Raw genomic sequence first — 19365 nt, 5'->3', positions numbered from 1 at the left:
TCTCACCCAGACAGCAATACCTGGATCAAACACTGTAATCCCCTTTAATTCCACTCTTTTATTTGAGCCGGAAAAAAAATTCGCTTAATATATAGCCTCATCAAGGGCCGGAAACTGAACTTGATATCAGTATAAAAAAAAAAGATATTTTGATCGAATTCCATCTGCCGTCTGTTATTTTCCTTTTGGTGTGCAAAGTCTTGGTATATGAAATATTTACTAACTGAAATGGATGAAATGCAAGGAAAGCCTCCCGTTCACGCGAAACCAAAACAAGATAGCATTTACTTATACATTTATAACTTTCCTGTAGGCAGCCATTAAGCCCATAGGCATATTAACATCAAGTACCAAAAAAAAAAAATCTACAATGAAGAAATAAAATATGAAGGTGAAAGTACTGCTGCTTTAGCGGGCTACCCATGATGAAGTTTCAAAACGTTGACCAAATTTTAAAAAAAATGTTGGCAAAAAAGGTACAAAATACTCATGACACACGCAGCGGATTTGAGATAAGAACTAAGCAAATGACTTTTTTTACGATACAAATAGCCTGCACGCGTGGTCACTGCGTACTGGCGAGATTTCGCGCGCGATTTTTCTTGCGGTTTCGTCTTAGCACGCGCGCGAGCTCTCTTGCGTACAGTCGACTTCGCGCGCGAAATTCCACCACCCACCTGGCCCTACGCAGGTTCACCGTATTTGCGTGCAATGCGTGTGATACTTCTTACTTTCGTGACGGCTCAATAAGTTCGACTCCGCTTCCCTGACATACCACGTTCATATCAGACATCAGCAATGTCGAAAGCGTAAACAAAAAAACAAAAAAAACGTCAAGTATGGTAACTAAAACAAACACAAAGATGGCAAGTTAAGGCTGGTCGGTTATTTATCACCCTTGAAGACAACACACGACTAGTACAATTCTTTTTCATCGTACTCAGCCAGAGCGATCTGTTCTGCCTCTTCAGACTTTTCACAGGACACAGTGAAAGGTGTTCAGCAGCAGCTCTACATAGAGAATTCTCCGACATCTTCTAGTTGTGTGACTCAAAGTGGGTTTACCTTGAGAATGGAGGTTAATCAAGGGCAACCAATGCAACGCGCATATTAAGGGAGGATTACTCCCAGAAAAATTGGGTGGGGGTGCGCAGTCCACAGCCTGCCTCCTAAAACCCTTACCCTATTTAAGATCAAAATCTGCAATTTTCCTTGCCTGCATTGCAGGCATAAACGGGGAAGGGCTAAGGAGGCAAAAAGCACCAGTCCCTCTCCTTCTATCCATGCTTTGCCTCCCCCCCTCCCACGTTAAATGTCTGCTACGGAGGCTATGATTTTCCTTACCCTATTTATGACTTGTCCAAAAATTTGATACCCTATTTAAGACCTGTCAGATCAGTGTTAAAGGCATTATGAAGGGCTTTTGTTGATGGTCTATGGATAACGATGAAAAAGTACGTTCTTCTAAAAACCATACCGAATTAAAGACTTATGTGCAAAAACCATACCCTATTTGAGACCAAAATGGGCAAAATTGATACCTTTTTAATGACCAAAATGGTTAAAAATTCATACCCTTTGGGGGAGCACATACCTATAGCTCATATAAGGAAGTACCCTCCCCTTCACCTTACTTGCTCTAATCAAAAATTCAGATCTAAAAATATATATATGATATATAAACCTTGCCCATCTAGAAAATGTCCATCTACATTTAATTATGAAGTGAAAACTAGCTAAGTAATCCAACTAGCTAGCTTAACTAGCTATTTTCTGGTACTATAGGTGGTTGTCAAATCAAGGAAAGAACATTTACTCACTGAAGTTTCTGATACCAAGGAGGTGGTAGAGCAAGTAATCTGACATCTTAATCGTACATTTAGCAATTAAAGTAAACTATGACTTGCCCAGGGCAAGCCAAATTTGAGAGCTTCTGGTCTGAAGGGCAAATTAAAAATCAAGTCTTTTTTAGGCCTGGGGATGGGGAGGCAACAACATTAGTGAGTTCTGAAGGGCTCTAATTGAAAACTACTTTTAATGCATATACACTAGTCTTACAAACTGTGAGATACAACCTTCAAGATTTGTTTGGGTATACTAACATCAAACAATGTATCTTAAAAAAATGTAACAAGATACAATAGAACTCTGATCTATCAGCAGAGTGGTAACTTAGTCTGCATTAAACTATACATAGTTTTTCTCACTGAGACTTTTATAAGCAGGACTTAGTGACACCTATAACAAAACACAAAACTATCATTTGAAGGAAATTTACGTGTAAGTCAGATTTCCGGCCAAACCAGAGAATGTTTCTTGGAAAAAGTCCTTCCAGCATGAAAACAGGCCCTGAAATAAACAAACCAAAATAACTACACATACATTCATAATAAATTATTTGAAAACCTTTCATATCAATATAGAGATCTTAATGTAGAGTGCAGGTGTGTGACTAAAGTGGCAGATCTAGAAAGTAGCAAGGTGCGAAGGGGAGGCGGGAGGAGGGGTGATGGGAAATTAGGGTGAGGGAAGGGTCTTGCTTAAAATAGGGCCACTTAAGATAGAGGGGGGGGTGCCATGAGGAAAAGTGACAGTGGGGGAAGGGTATTGCAAGTAAAGTCACAAATTACAACTGCCTCCATTTAGCTACAAAAATATACCCAAGCATTTCTTGTCTGACGTAACTGTTCCATCAGGATTACAGTTTTCTTAGAGGTCTGACCACTTTCTGGAACAATTCATGTCTTCTGAGAAATATCCAAGAACATTTTTGTGCCAAATTGACATGCTTTGCTTACCATAATCTGCCGACTTAGGCAAGTGGCTCAAACATGTAAGGCTGCACTCCAAGTTCCTGGTCAAAAATATCATCAAAATCGTCATAGTCATCATAATCATCGTAATCATCATAATCATCATCCTCATCATAATCATCGTAATCATCGTAATCATCATCTTCGCTATCATCATCGTAGAAAACGTCATTAACTTTGCATCTATTTTGCAATGGCTCTGGATCACCGGGAAGAACATACGTTCTCCAAGCAAACTGAAGTCTGGTGATTCCTTCTTCACCTTGTGAGTGGACAATTGCAGCAGCAACACCCGCTAGATAACCAAATGATCCTAATGGAGTCTCTGAACTGGAAGACCCACCAACGCCTCCATAAGGGCCATAGCTTTTTGGACTGCCATCAGTATCACATTTGTTGGAGTAAAATGTCAGGCTATCAATCATCCAGCCAGATCTAATTTCAACTTTAACAATCCTCTCATTTTCCTCCAAATGAAATTCATGGTGTTCAGACTGAGCAGAGTCACCTCCAAACTTCTCCACTTTGTCACCATTGTAAACAATCTTGAGGCCACCAAGCACAGGTCGACCATCCCACCTTCGAATCCACAGTTCCATTCCCTTGATGTAAACTTCATTGTCTAAATCTTCAACTGTCTCCTTGTCAGTGTGATGTCCTGTTTCAGGATTCACCTGCCCTCCATTAGCAAAGGAGCGTCCCCAGGTGACAACCTTTCTGGCAAATTCCCTTGGAGTGGCCCACTTTTCATCTGTTGAATCTTTCTCAGGGGGATCATCTTTCAGTTTCTGGGCTTTTACCACTATTTCTTCACAGGTGTCTGAGAGAAGCTTGCGTGATAAGACTTCCTTGAGATATGACTCTGACAGAGTTGGGAGTCTAACCAAGGGCAACACTTTTGGAAGATAATCTTTTCGATTTTCGACATCATGCTCGATGTACTGGAACACCGCTTGAAGCACGATCTTTTCCCTTACTTCTAAACACGGGATCAAGCCATCGATGACCACACAGATCTCTTCTTCTGCCAGGAGCTCGGTCAGAAAATTGAACGGAAGACTCAGGAACTCCTCTTTCTTGCAGACATCTGCAAAATGTCGTAGGCCATGCTTTTTAGCTTCTTTCCTCAGCTCTTCCAGCGCAAACACATCTGCAAGCTGCCAAATGCCCAGGCAGGTTTTGTCATCGATAGCGCGTTTCAAGAAGTCCCCGCAAGAATTCTTGACAAACTCTACACCCAAATAATTGGCTGCTTCGAGCAAAGTCTGCACATTGTCTTTGCTGATATCAATATTTCCCGAATATGCGAACTCAATCAAATCCCCAACAGCGCTTTCGTCCAAACAAAGGATCTCTATCTCGTCTTTCTTTCCGTCTTCCCAGTTGGTTCCAAGAAGGGCTTCAAAGTAAGGGCTGAATGAGGCCAGCACGACACGATGGGCTTGCACCTTCCGTTTTTCGCCGATCTTCAGGGTGACATCGGAGTATCTGCCATCTTTGTACATGGTCAAAAGACCTTTGAGCAGATGGAATCCATGTTTCGAGTCTGTCACGTGTGATTTATCGATATCGTTTGAGAAAGACCTTTCCAAAAGAGGTTTCTCGAACTTCTTGGCTGCGGCCATGTTTGCGATCAACTTTCGGTTCACGTGTGGGTGCCGGGTGAACATCGTAACTACTAACCAGACCCCTCTTGGGAAGACTTCGAACCACTGGAGTCTCCAAGTTATTATTTTAACCTGATTTTAACTATTTCTCTCTATTTAATTTTTTTCCCCTCTTTTCAAAATATACTAGCTTCAATTTTGAAGCACTTCAATAATCATGTTAAAATGACGGAGGGTATGTAAAGAAGGGGAAATCGAATAAAATACTTCGTCCCCTCCCCTCACTTGACTCCCTGCCTGCCTTGCGTTCATCCTCGTTCCCAGGGTCTTTACCGTCATGGGCTCTGGGAACGAGTTTGAGACAGGTGACTGATGGGTTGACTTGTCATCCCGAGACGATAAAACCACGTGGAAGGAACTGTCTATGGCGTACGATCCCCGCCAAAATTCATTGTTTGAATTTTAACTCCATCATTTAAATTTTGAACTTCAACGATTGAATTTCACAGCTCCATTTAAAATTTTACACTCTTCTTTAGATTTCACGTCATTGGAAGACGTTTTTTCACTTATCTTTCTTTAGGTACAACAAATAAGATGCGTTTACGTACTTTGATCAGCTAGAGAAAGGAGTTCTCCCGCAACTCCAAGGAGTCTCTCTTTTGTCGTGTTCAATGGATCCATCGCTTCACTGAACTGTACAAATACCCGGGATATTGGCTTACATGTGCTGAGAGAGCACAACAAGAAAGCTGGCGGTCAATTAGCCGCGAAAACGGTACGAAAGGAGCCGAAAGCCGAAAGAGCCTGGGGAAGAGGTCTATCCCCTCCCCTCCCCTCCCCTCCCCTCCCACTCTCAACCAATGATCACTGAAGCGTAGACACAAATTCAAAAGTCGAGTTGAAAATTTCCGATGTGGAGTTTGCAATATGACGCGGTGAGTGGCAAAATGCATCGAGCTAGTATCGAATACAAAGTTCGCATATCAGTCAAATGTAGAGTACTGGTTCTGGTATCAACACTAATAAAAAGTAGCAGCGTATGACGATTACTTCAGTGTTTAGTATAATTCCCGGCGTCGAGTCGAAAATGAATGGTTAGACTAATTTTGACGAGGCGAGTTGAAAATGTACAGCGAGGAATGTCAAATACAAACGTTGAGTTCAAAAAACGGAAAGATAAGTGAAAAAACGTCTTCCAATGATGTGAAATCTAAAAGAAGAGTGTAAAACTTAAAATGGAGCTCTGAAATTCAATCGTTGAAGTTGAAAATTTAAATGATTAAGTTAAAATTCAAACAATGAATTTTGGCGGGGATCGTACGCCATAACAGTCAGATGCGAAGAAAAACCTTAAGGTCATCCCTCACATTTGAATTGCGCATCCTTACTGCGCATAATTTATGGCGTCATTAGCGCGCGCTCGTGCACGCGCATATTGAAAACATGACGGATTTGCCTTGATATTGAGCTCTTTCATTTGAAAAATGGCTCTAGCTCACCAACGAGCACGGGCACCCCAATTTTTTTCCAGTCATTGTAATCAACTAATCATAAGCGTCGCCTGAGGAAAGACTGATCTAATTTCTATTGCTGAAAATTGAATAAATAAGAAAAATAGCAGATACACTGTGGTCTTTTCTATTTTTCAGTCAGTAACCACGTCAAGAAATTTGGTTCAAATTTTTAATCAAGGATTTAGCTTTCTGTCTGAATCAAACTTTAAATGTTTATTTGTGTCCGAGACAATGTATTGACTGTAGTTTAATGCGTTTTCTTCTGAGTCTGGGCTCACAGAGATTTTACAATTACTGGGAATGTGTTCTTATAATAAGCTTAAAATAATGCCAAAATGGGGCATTTTCAATGCCTCACTGCTCCTTAATGAGCATGGGCACCCCCCTTTTTTATTTCAAAATTGAAGTTATCATATGACAAATATTCAGTGGACAAAGTTTGAACAAAAATCTATTGTCACTTTTATTTCAGAGGAATTGCCTTAATTGCGATCGTTTTCCGTCAAGATAATGCAGTTCTTCGATCTCTCGACAGGCAGTCGTTTCCCAGTGACAAACTGTGTCATCATCAAATCTTGGTTGTAACTGGACCGTGGAATAAAGAATTATCCGAATAAAGATTTGATGGATTTCCGTCTGGTCAAATTACTGCTCAAAATTTATAACCGGACTCGTCGCAACTTAACTGATGCCTACATAAGCTTACATTTTGTTTAAAAGGCTTTTTTTCCGCACTCGCTGTCAGTTTCATTCCGTTCGCGTTCTTCTGGAAACCCCTGTTAAGGCAGGCTAAGAAGTGCTAACCACCGCACACCTTTTTGGTTTCATACATTGTTTTGTTATGAGTTGAGTAACTTGCAATACAGGCAAGTCTTTAACTCTCATTGCAACACGAATCCTTGGATTTTGGAGTTCGATTCTTACACTGATCTGGAGGGTTTAGCTTGACACAATTTGCGCATGAGTCCAATAACAAAATGATCAAGAAGGTGTTATGGCCAGAGTTTTGTCTGTACTCAGTGTGGAGTCAACTCAAACCCGATTTTAGCTTGTTCCAGGCGCGAAGAACGACACAAGGGAAAATATGGGAGTGGCTTCGGGTGATTTCCCGAGCTTCACCAGAGGAAAGTTGTTTGACTGGAGCCGGCTAACCTGACTTGTCAAATAATCAACTCAGTGGAAGCAAAAAAAACAAAACAAAACAATAAAGAATCTTAATTAACCGTGTAGAATGACGGAATATGTTTTAATTTGCTTGCTCAGCTGTGATTATTGAATTTCTTATTATTTGTTTAGCTGTTATAACAGGGTAACTACATGCGCAGTTGATTTTCGTTTTGACAAACGAACTTCAGAATCAGTTCAAGCTTAGTTCGAAGCACGACGAAAAAACCTGTCTAGCGAAAATCTTCGGAGATCTCAGGTAAATAGGTACTTTTTTTGAGAGATTTTCATACTGATTTATGAAATGAAATTTATTTTTTATAAGAACAGTTTAGGTGAAGGCAATACCTCCACACATTCATTGAAAATCGACCCAGTTGAGCTTTGAAGTTCAGCTGAGTTGCAAATCAGTTATTTTCACTACAGCTGGCAAAAAAACATTTCCCCGCGTCACAGCTGCCTGATTATAGTCTTCTAAGAACAGCTCAGTTTCCGATCAATACAAATCTGATAAGTGGTGATCATGACAAATAATATTAAATTCATTCATTATGTTGAAACCTAGCTTGTTATGACTTAAAAGTATCACTGTAAAAAATGGTTGTTGTTTTTAAGCTGTTATTTAACAGAAAGATTCCGTAATGTCGTGCGTGTGTTCAGTAATAGATCGCAGCTGACATCAAAATGTAGTAAGAACCATTATTATATGGCTAGCTCCGTGAGCGGGCAAGATGAATCAAATCCTGCTCTGTGATTGGCTACCCGAGCGGGCAAGATGGAGCTATCTTGCCCGCTCGGGACTACCCGCCGTGTCCCGCAAGAAAAATTTCCCCGAAAGCCATATAATAAATCCTTTATTGACCAAGCTTGTTCGGTCAAGATGGCTGGATATTGGCCTCGTTCTGTTTTTGCGAGTTCATGGACCGAGACGGAGTCGAGGTCCATGAACACGCAAAAAAAGAACTTGGCCAATATCCAGCCATCTTAACCGAACAAGCTTGGTCAATAACCCATACAAATTGTGGCACATTAAGCGATATATAGCCTAGAGTGTCACTGATGTTCTTACCACATTTTGATGTCTGTGATCGATTACTGAATAAGTGCACGGCAACATGGAATCTATTTGTTTTATTCAATAGAGAAACAAACTGAAGAATGTTTTAAATAACGTCCATGCTTCTGACCTTCAATAGATCGTAATTAAGGACTAATCAAAATGCGAGAAAAATTTTGACTTATAGTCGAACCTCCCGTAAGCGACCACCCAAAATGTCAAGCCTAGGCGGTCGCGACGAGTGGCTCCGAACAGCAGTTTGCCTGAGTCACTTGCAGATAGTCAATCGACGCTATTTAGATCGTGCCCGACCTAGAAAAAACGTCCGTGTGTCGAACCATGATAGGAATCAACACAACAGTTTAACTACAGTAATCCCAGCATAATTTAATACTTAAATTTACCTATCGTGCATTGCTTTGAAAAGGGCAGCCTTCGTACTTCTTACGTATTTCCAAATCAGTTGGTTAGACTGTTTATACACCTCCTACGTCAATAAAGGGCTTGAAAAACTATTCACAATTTAATGGAGTTGTTTTGTGTGTTAGAACAAACCGGTCATGTCTGACTTCCCGTACTGGTTCCTTCTCGTTCTTACCGCTGGAAGCCTGGTGCAAGTTGCATCGACAGTCATGCGCAGATCACAAAGCTGTGAAGAACAGTTGCAAGCTGTATCTGTTGATCCTGCAATCTGTGAGAGGATTCGGTCGGCGGCATCCTGCGTTCGCCGTGCTGTCTTGGATATTGACGCTAAGGTATATACTCGAAGAGTTCAGCCTTGCTTTGAGGTTCGATTATCAGCCGCTCTTCGGGAAAGGAGCCCGCGCTACTGACCGGACTCGAAAGAGCGGCAGAAATCGAGCTTACCGTACAATTCCTGTAGGATAAAACTGTCAACCCTTACCGAGAGTTGTTTTATCTGTCATCTACCCTTCTTTAAAATTCCCCTCCACTGACAAGAAGGCCTCAATAAACGAAGACCTTTTAGCTCTTTGCGGTTAGAATTTCTTCAAGCGCTCAAGATGCCCACGAAATTCCATTCTGATGACGCAGCGCTTGAGAGATCCGTGTAGTGTCTCTTATTGGTCGTTACTTGCGCGCACAACCGTGCGACAACCAATCATCGACTGCCGTAGGTATCTTTGTAGAATCAGGTCATTACTATATGATCAGTATAAAAAGTCAAAGTGCTCTTTTACGTGTCTCGAGCAGCGTCAAGGATGCAGCTAAACCGGCCCTCATGAAAGAGTAGTATTGCCTTTAAAATGTTAGTTTTCTAGTTGCTGGAACTACAGTAACCTGTCACTGTGTTTTGGTTCAGCAAATTGGACACATCGAAATTTTTGTAAGTCCGCAGACATCTGTTTATACCAGTTGATTAAGCAAGTGTTAAAAGTTTCCTCTGTTATCTTTGCTCTGCTATTTATCATCAGTGTTATTTTAACTGACTTTGTTTCTCGCTTTGTTTCCTCTCAAGATAAGCAAAAGTGCAAAAGAAGCCATCGAAGAAGCCACAAACATTCTTCATTCGAGTACACACCATCTGAAAATGAAATTGCCACAGTATTTAAAGGGGAAGAGAAGATCTTTGCAGAAACGGGAAGTTCCAGGTATAATTACAAGGCTAAAAAATACGTTCTGAAGACGCAAAAAAAAAAAAAAATTACACAGCCTTCATCGATAATTTTTGATCTTTGAATCTTTGATCTACGATATGCTTTCTCTTTTTTCCTTACTGTATTTAATTTTTGAGTTGTTATAGGTTGTGTATAACATTCTAGTCTGAAATAAGTTGTGATCTCTAAATAGATCTCATGTTTATTCTATGTCATATCTTGCAATGATGGGAAAAATCTTAAAATCTGCAAACTTGAAGGACCGAGGAGGGGGGGAGTGGGGTCACGGAAGGACAAGAAATTCTCTTTGAAAAAAAAATAGATTTAAAAAACGCTATCAAAGACCTCTTGAGCCTAGATGGATTTATAATTTGCATTGCCAAATATCGCGTCTAACGTAGATGAACACCTCGCCTAAAACTCCAAGTAGGTGCCCGCACCCCCTTCCCCGAAAGTATGACAAGGTTATCTCTTCAGTTGACTCTGACCCTCTAAATCTGCCTTCAGTTGGCAATCGATGTCCTTCTCAATAATTCTACATTTTTTCACAGATGACCTCTCCAACTTTCATGCCCTCGTAAAGAAAGCTGCGTCTTCTGCAGTTTTAACAGTCAAGGAAGGGAGTGAGGAGGTTCGAGATGCCCTCGTTAACATAATCATCGCATTGCACTCTTCTCATGATGACATCAATGAGGCAACAAGAGATATTTTAGGCAAGATGATGGCCAAGAGATCAACGGACGGTAAGCAACAGATCTTTAATTTGTCTTAATCGGCTCTTAATACGCCCCGTTCGATATATTAATATTCTAACATGGCTCGGTGGCTTTCAGGACAACATTGCCAATTAAGTTTCTTTTGTCCCTCAATTCCCAAAAGAGACTTGGATACAAAGAAAAAAAAAACACCAAATATAGAAGTTTGTCCTAGAAGCCTCAGATCGAAGGAGACTCTACTCGCAGGGTATGAAAGCCTCGGAGCCATGATAGAATATTGATATGTCGAAAGTGGCCTATTTCCCGGGGATAAGGGAGTTCTCCCCATAATAAACTAGATGGGTAGGTTTTTTCCAAAAGGGGTCTTTTTTCACTCTGGAGGTATATGAAAGGGTAGGGTTTTTCTCGAGTTGTAGTACAGAAAAGGGTAGGAAAAACTGCCGTCATTTAGATGTTTGAAAAGGTTTTTCCCCGTAATAAATTCAACTGTGATACCTATGCCGGTGATTCAATTTAAAAAATATACATTCTGCTAGTGTATTGCGGAAAGAGCCATCTGAGCTCTTAAACCTTGTCTGCCATGAGCCAGTAAGTTATATTAATATACAGTGAGTTCATTTAGGTACTGTGAATCAGAGTACAAACCAAAGTCTTCAACTTCATCATTTTTGTCCCGTGAACTAGAAGCTGTAGGCCAAGCGATGGTAAATGCTTCTATCGAGTTGAAGGCGGCTATGACAAAAGCGGTGCTGACTGCCTTGAGTGGATTTAACGACATGGTGAACAACATGGAAATCAAGACGAAGACTCTCCTGCAGGACAGAGTTCGAGTTGGTACGTTTATAAAATACACACAATAAATATTCACTGTAAATTTAAAAAGTCTGTTTTGTTGTTTTTTCTCTGAGACGTGCAGTTGGTTCGCTGCGTTTGTTGTGATCATGACTACAGTAACTATTTTGGTTCCAATTTTTAGGAACTTTTAAGCAAACCACAACGGCGACGGCAACAGGAACGTCGCTAAACAAAGGCTTTGACGAACCCAGCGGCAGAACAATAGCTTTGCACGTGCGTTATAAATCTTCCAAAAAATAATGCAAAACAACAATGTGAAATTACAGAGTTCTTTGAAACCTGGAGAAGATGAGCCACGAAGGCCAATTTTTTAAATTTATTTTTTGACCAAAGGCTGCCTTACATATTCGGTTTTGAGACAGTAACAGACAAACCTAATGACTCTGGATGATTGTAAGATTCGTAAGTTAAATATAATTTCATCAGTAATCAATCGACGTTGTTCTCAATGTCGCCGTCCAGTGGTTGCTTAGCTCCGTCCTGATCGCCGTATTTTGGTGACACTCATCACGTGGGAAAACAAGGAAAACACTCTGTACTATAAACACAAATACACAGACGTTTTGTGTCCGAAACGTTTTCTTGTATTTTCAGGATTTTTTGGTGACAGGAAAGCTCAGATTGCTGAACTTGCTGACCAGGCAGCCAGAGGAATCGTGGATTTTTACGACAGTTTAGCAGTGAAGTCTGTCAACGATGCCATCATGAAAGTGAATGACCTCTTTATCGCTCTCTACGTTATTGAGAAAATAAATCCAAACGCCGATGGTAAGAATGAGTGTTCTGACTACTCTACAAACTCGTTCCCAGACTCTCTTTCCTCTGCCTCCCTCGACGACCAATGGAGGCAGAGTAGAGAGAGCCTGGGAACGACGTTGCTAACTCTACACCTTGCATGCAGCTGGCGCCCCTGAAGTTTGAATTGACCAATCAGGATTCAGAAGGCGGGGGAAACTGTACTGTCCTGACGCCCATGTATGTTAACAGGAACAGGAAAGGCATAACACTCGGGAAACGTTTCTCACCAGAGACGGCATTTACAATTCCAAAGCCAACCCATATCCATAGACTGTAAAAAGTGAAAAATATGAAGCATTTTGTGTCTCCAATCTTCTAATTTGGCGCCAAAAATGGGTCGCCCGCGTCCGACAACTCACTCGTAGTTTGTCGAGTGTCACCAGCTAGGAAAATAGTTGTGTTATTTTGAGCAAAACATGTTGTTCCGCGTCAAATTAAACTCGAAATTCTCAAGTTTTGTATTAGAAGAGGCCAAAGTAACTTCAACGTTGTTTGCTGCGAAGAAAAAGACTGTTATTGTGTCGTTTTGGTAGGACACTTCGGTTTTGACCGGTGCAGGCGCCGCATGCAAGGAGAGGCTGGATTAACTCCAGTTTATGTTACATATAGGCCGCATCAAACTTTAACCAGGGTCTTTGTTTATTTTTATTAACAGCACGTCCCATCGTGCGACGCTTGGCGGAGTCAGTAAGCCAGACTGTTAAAGACACCATGCAGCCAGAGGAACCCAACCCAGAAGACGCCGTTGCACGCGCTATGCGAAAAGCCGCTGAACAGATGGTCTTAGATTACAACGATCTTGTCCGGCTTGTCAACAATGCTTGATTTTAAGGGGAAATAAAGTTAACCTGGCATAATAACTAACAAACTGGGTTCGTTGTCCTTGCTTCTAATTCTCACCATTTCTTTGTGTAACAGTAAAATACACCAGTCCACGAAAAGTATTATATTTGAAGGAACTGTCAGTGCTAGATAAGACCCTTAGACTTAAATGAAAGAAACCAAACTGTGTGTTAATATAACTTATAGCTTCAAACTAAGGGAAGAAACGCCTGTTTGGGGAACTGAAGACATGTGATAACCCCTTCATATCAAATCCAGGCCAGAGCTCAAAATTAGAAGACGCTCCTGCTTCAAGTTGAAACTCCGAGAATTAAGTAACACGCTCGATCATTAATGAAGACTGTGATTTTCTTGTTTTTAGTTCTAATCCGCTCGAGATGGAAACACGGGTTGGTTATTCTTGGGTGTTTTAACAACGTTTAAAATTAAAACGCAGGGCAGTATGGCTCCTTGCATAAGACCTTGTGTCAACTACGTATACTTGAAGGCCAACCTCGTTACCAGGGCTTTTCTCTAAGAAATTGGGAGGGGCAGAAAAAAAGCCCTGGGAACGAGGTTGCTTCAAGAGCGGCTTTTCCTCTGATTGATGAAAACTCCTATCATCTGACTTCGAGTATTTTCAGGTATTGTTGTATTGAACCTGAATGAGTTAAGGTGACAGACATGACAAAATATCTCACCATTTACATCACCTTATACTTCTGTTTCATATACTTCCGCTTCTGAAATTTGACCCCACGTCCAATATGCGGCTAGTTCATCTGTCGGCGGAAGAACGTGAGAACCCCACCAAAAAACAGCCACCCCCATTTTGAAGTGTTGTATGTAGGATGTCTCTCGTTCAACCCTTTAACTTCTAAGAGGGTACTTTATAATTTAATTGACCTTTTCCTTAGACCTTACGCAACACCATGAATGAATCCATTTGACGTCAACCAATGGTAAGTCACAAGATTACTAATAGTGATCAACACAAACTTGATAAAATTTTTGTAGGCATGTGTTGAATGCTAGTATACAATCGCACATTTCAGACCAGAGCCACGCACCAAAGAAATCAACTTGTTTATGTTAAGTGGAATGGCTGGTTCGCACACCTATCCGGGAATCATTTGATTCAGCTGGGGTTTGTCTTAAACGTTAGGTATTAAAACTGTTCCGGCTGAAGGAGAGAGGATTAAGAAACACACACAGAGAATCTCTTGGGGCAACGAAGAAGCGAGAAAAAGCAACCGAACCCCCCTTGAAAGTAACATTCCTTTCTATGTTGTCACAATAGAAAAACTGAAGGCCGGGTCAAATTGCTTGAGCCAAGCTTTTCCAAATAATTCTGTGGAATGAATTATGTATGTGGAGTTCGGGGTGAAAGATTTAACCGTGTGATTATATCACGAGGCACCACAAAGCTAAGGTTCAAACTAAGGGAATAAATGCATGTTTGGTTAACTGAGGACACTTCATAACGATTTTCACATCAACTCCAAGCCCAAACTCAAAATCAGGGGCTACGTGCATGTTCTAGGCCCAAGTATAAACTCCGAGAATTTGGTAACACGCAACCGATCATCGAGGAAGACTGTGATTTTCCTTTTTTTTTGTTACCAATCCCCTAGAGATCGGAATACGTATTTTAAAAACCTTTAAAGTTAATACGCAGGGCAGTATACGTTGTCGTCATAATACTTTGTGCCAGCTATACCTTCAGTGAAGGCCAACCCCTTACGAAAGCTTTTCTCTCAGAAACTGGGAGGGGCAGGAAAATTAAGCCCCAGAAAAGCGCAGTGCTTGAAGACAACTCAGCTAAGGCGCTTGTAGACTAAAAACTGTTCCGGCTGAAGGAGAGAGGATTAAGAAACACACACAGAGAATCTCTTGAGGTAACGAAGAAGCGCGAAAAAGCAACCGAACCTAACATGAAAGCAACGTTCCTTTCTATATTGTCACAATGGTAAGAGCTATCATTATGAAGTTGAAAAGAAAGCTTGAAAAAGAAATTACCGCATGATAAATATTTCTCATTGTCTTTATATGCTTTGGATTAATTACGTGACGCCGAATGCAAGGCTATTGAATATTTTTGAGTTAATCCGATCTATGCCAACTTTTTTCCACTGATAATTTTCATTAGGTTCATATCGCCTCCATCGGCGTTAAATAATGTTCGTAAAGGTTGATACATAAAAAACAACATTCATTAACACAAAATGAAAACATTATTTACAACGCTAAAACAGTTACTTGTTAAAATTACTAAAAGGGCATAACTGGGTGAATCAAGTGTTTATTATAATTTCGGCATCAAATTCTATTGTAAGTTAATATTATGAGGACTTCACATTAAGTGATGTTAAGTTTTCGGTTTAATTCTGTGTCGAATTGAAAAGGCTTGGACCTTACCTCTCGGCTTCCCCTTTTTAGAACAGCTAAATAATGTTTTAGACTTGTAAATAGAACGTGATTTATATCAAAAGCAATGGACAAAATGAAATTATCTTTAAAAACAGGCGTAAAAATGTAAAATCCAAGGCAACTCTGTCAGTTCCGCAGAGAGAGAGAATGAGAAAAAGAAAAAGAAAAGAAAAAAAGAAAAAAAAAAGAATATAGCAGAATATTTAGCTCTCACACTGAGCACTCTGAAAGGTTAGGTTTTAACCTTTCCGGCTGAAAAGAAGTGGATAGAGAAACGCAGGGAGAGCGCAAGGAAACTGTAACAGAATACGCGAGAAAAAGTAGCAGAAACGCCCAACGAAGTAACTACAAACATACTATGTTGTCACCAAAACAAACAGAAATATGTATACTGACGAGAATGTTCATAAAGCTAGTTACAGTTCCCTTATACGGATTGCTTAGATTTTTCTGATGGTATAAAAAGTTAATTACATATGCGAGCTTTGTGAGAAGAAATCCAGAAAAATGGGTGTATTAAAGTGACAAGATTAAGGGGATCTTTAATGAATTTGCCAATATTCGTCTCAAAACCAAACGCAAATCTTGTCAGAGGTACGCAGGGAAAAACAAGAACAGCTTTTGCGAAGTTTAGCGGAACATTCAGCTCACACGCCAAGTATCTGAGTTTGAATATCGAGTTCCTCTTAAAAGTTAAGTGTTAACGGTTTTACCGCTGAAGAGAAGTGGATAAAGAAAGAAGTAAGGAATGAGGAAAAAAGACCCGAGAAAAACGTAACCGAAACACCAGAAAGTAACATTCCATGACCAAAATACAGCTACTTGTAGTTCCTGGTGAGCAATGTAATTTATGAACGGAATAAAGCTTGTGAGCGAAATTTGGGTGAAAGAGTCAGAAACTGAGTAGATAGGCGTAAAAGGAACATAATCGCGTTGTGATAAAATGATACATTATTTGTGTATTTCCATCTAAATACGCTTTCGTAATTTCCTAGAAAACCATACCCTTTGTCAAACAAGAAGGTGAACCCATACCGAATTTCTGCCAAAAATCTAGTGCGCGCCCATTTTAGACCAGAGCACTCCTATGGGCGAAACCTCTCCCCTGTGGAAGTTATCCTTGCCTGTATACGTAATCCGGTTTTCTCTCAAATTGCTACGTATGAGTCGTAGTCACGTAGGCGCTGAGAAATAGTTTCTCTCCAAATGGAAAGGGAGTTGAAAATCCGTTAAAAGCGGTAAAGCTATGTGAAAACGTGGGTACAGAACGTCAAATTCACAAATCCATTTGAATTTGAAAACGGAGCAGTAACTTTTCTTGTTTATTTTACGTGATGTGTCGCGTAATGGCCGTAATGTGTGGTCTTAGGCTTCCAACACGCGCGGAATTCAAAATATAATTGCGGCACACACCCCAAAAGTAGGTTACGTAAACGTATTTGTTTACATCAGCGCATAAATCATTATTTGTCTTCTCTTTATCAGTGAAACACATCTCTTTCAGCACAGAATCCTCATACGCCCATTTTCGAGTCGTAATCAATCTATGACCTTGCCCTCATAACTTGTCATCGTGTCTCCGAAGCAGCCATCTGTCTATCTGTTGACAGACTGCTTCGTAGGCCTTGTAGTTCGTCGTAAAAGAGATGTTTGTTTACGCAGCAAAAGCAATTGCGGCGAGCGGTATTTCCGTCGACTTTGTTAACGGAGGTGACCGAACTGCTGCTTGAAGGAAGTGCGTCAGAGTTTAGTTTAGAATTTGTCTCACTAACAAAAACTAGGGTTTACTTTGGGGTATGGAATATAAACAAAAATATTTAAATAAAGCGCTTGAAACACTTTTATGGTTTCCTCGCATAAGTCGTTTACACAGACACTTTTCACAAAGGGCGGGTGTTAAGTGATTGTACCCTTGGGGGTTCCTGTCTTCCCGAAATAGTTCTGTAAAAGCTTGATCTCTTCTTAGCGGAAATTGTCTGTAACTTACTCGTTAATGTCTTAGCTATTATATAAGGTATTGCACGTATGTGTTGCATAAAAGCCGGGGCATTGCAGTCTCGACGTATTTTGGTCGCTGACCTTCCTCAAAGGAAGACTACGAGTCGAGAATATTACTAAATACGGTCAAAAATGCACATTAGGAGAAAACCATCACAAATTCTAGTGTGGGATAATGTGATTTACCGTGAACAGAATTCCGTCGGTGAACACAATAAGAAAGAGAAACTAGAAGATGAAAGTACCTTGAAGGCCAGAACACTACAAGCTGAGAAACTTTGGACGGAAGATGCTTGGAAAAGGATCAGAAAATCTTTCACGAAAGCATTCAGTTGCAAGCCAAAGCGTGGCGTTAAAAATATCCCATATGCAAGCTTGACTCGCTTGGACCAGCTCTATGTTTGCGAGGATGAACTCACAAAGAGCCAGAAGAAACTACGGTTCTGTTCAAAACGAGTCGAACAACAGAGAGATACTTTTGACTATGAACAGTGCGAGGAAAGCGAAGAGGAAGACATCGATGATTCGGTTTTCGTTCAGAGAAGCGAGAGTTTTGAGAAAAGACGAATGGCAATTTGTAAAGAGCTTGAAAGAAACATCCAAGTGGGTTGCAGATCTAGAAGTACCTCTCTACTGGAACTCCGTAAAACATTAGTTATCAATAACAGATTCAAAGAAATGGGGCTCTAACGCAACTGAGCTGACACCCGCCAGTAGTTCATAGACAAGATGTACATAAGTCAGTATTGTAAGTAGCGATTTTGATAAGTTTCACAGATTGGTTTCATCGGCATCAATTGTTGCGAAAGATGAATTTCTTCTTAATTTGTGGTGAAATTTTGTGTTATTTACTGATTGCCATAGTTTAATTTATCGCCAGGTCTGTAAATAATTTAACGACATGTTTAGACATTAGTTGTAATATTTATCCCATGTACATTGTCGAAACTATATTTATTCTCGTTCTTTTAGTTTCTATTTAATTAATGTGGTCAGAATTAGGTGTAGGCGCTGATCAGCCTTGAAAGTAAAGTGGTTCGTTAACTGAGACTCTGCCTGTATTGATTTTACTCAGCGCGTTTTGTTCGTCTTAAAAATTGAAACACGAAGCAGGAAGATAGTAATACAGAAGCCGCCGAGCCCGCGCCTCAAACACTGATTCATGGAAAAACAGGAAGGAATATCAGAGGGCGATGTAATTGTACGCTAAATCATATCTCTTTTAATCCAAGGGACTGTATTTAAGTTTTTGACCATGAGCAGGCTATGAAAGCAGATTATTTCACAACAAACTATAGACATGGAACAGTTAAGCGAGGAAACATTAGAGTTGGAAGTTTCAGAAAAATCGCCGTTTAATTATTGGGTGAACACAATTAGCTGTGGATCAAGGTACAGTTCGTTCGGATCACAAGGGGATTACATATTCAATATGTAAAATTACTAGACGAAAAAGCGGCTACACCCTAGCGCACGGGTAAAACTAATGACAGGTCTTTAACTTGTTTATAATGAAATCTCGTTTTTTTAATTAATTAATTAATTAATTAATTAATTATGTGACTAGACATGATATAGCCAACGAAATGACATATACGTCAGTACTAGTGCTAATGTACTGCACTGTACCGCCCCTGATACGTGACAAAATCAACGAGTTTCTTTGCGTTTTCACTCCCAGCCGTGGCTAAAATCAAGTTGACAATGCTTGCAATTAAAATAGTTATTGTTTGTGGTCTAACCGCGCTCATGATTTTGGACGCTCCCAATTAATATAATAGCAAAGGGTCTTGATTCCTCACGTTTGTGTTTGCAGCCGACAGTGTTGCGTCATCTTCCGTGTCGAAAACCATTTATCACAATTTTGACGTAAGGAAACGCCTTACGGCTGTGTTTGCTCTTCGAATTAATTAATGTCGATGAAAATCAATTAGCCGTGTACTTGTATTTGTTATTTTTCCATTAAAGGCAA

General features: G+C 40.3%; 3 protein-coding genes across 3 annotated transcripts; 2 read left to right on the top strand and 1 right to left on the bottom strand.

Annotated features, from left to right (window-relative positions):
* Positions 1 to 2016: 2016 nt before the first annotated feature.
* On the bottom strand, positions 2017 to 4498 carry LOC110058289 (kelch-like protein diablo). Its single transcript, XM_020764914.2, has 2 exons — positions 2799 to 4498; positions 2017 to 2349 (listed from the first exon to the last, which is right to left on the bottom strand). Exon 1 carries the CDS (start codon positions 4481 to 4483, stop codon positions 2813 to 2815), a length of 1671 nt encoding a protein of 556 aa, XP_020620573.1. The 5' UTR covers positions 4484 to 4498; the 3' UTR covers positions 2017 to 2349; positions 2799 to 2812.
* A 2790-nt stretch (positions 4499 to 7288) lies between these two features.
* LOC110058247 (uncharacterized) lies at positions 7289 to 13011 on the top strand. Its single transcript, XM_020764859.2, has 7 exons — positions 7289 to 7360; positions 8707 to 8913; positions 9636 to 9768; positions 10326 to 10517; positions 11175 to 11324; positions 11940 to 12113; positions 12799 to 13011. The coding sequence occupies exons 2-7, from the start codon at positions 8719 to 8721 to the stop codon at positions 12966 to 12968; spliced, it is 1014 nt and encodes a 337-aa protein (XP_020620518.2). The 5' UTR covers positions 7289 to 7360; positions 8707 to 8718; the 3' UTR covers positions 12969 to 13011.
* Positions 13012 to 17354: 4343 nt separating this feature from the next.
* On the top strand, positions 17355 to 18441 carry LOC149097179 (uncharacterized). The gene has a single exon (XM_089280610.1). The coding sequence runs from the start codon at positions 17526 to 17528 to the stop codon at positions 18081 to 18083; it is 558 nt and encodes a 185-aa protein (XP_089136736.1). The 5' UTR covers positions 17355 to 17525; the 3' UTR covers positions 18084 to 18441.
* Positions 18442 to 19365: the final 924 nt, after the last annotated feature.

This window comes from Orbicella faveolata, unplaced genomic scaffold (genome assembly GCF_042242905.1).
Source record: "Orbicella faveolata isolate gen_17 unplaced genomic scaffold, um_ofav_v1 contig_47, whole genome shotgun sequence".
Classification (NCBI taxonomy): domain Eukaryota; kingdom Metazoa; phylum Cnidaria; class Anthozoa; order Scleractinia; family Merulinidae; genus Orbicella; species Orbicella faveolata.
Note: the sequence above shows the minus strand (reverse complement) of the source record. Positions and strands in the feature narration are given on the sequence as shown.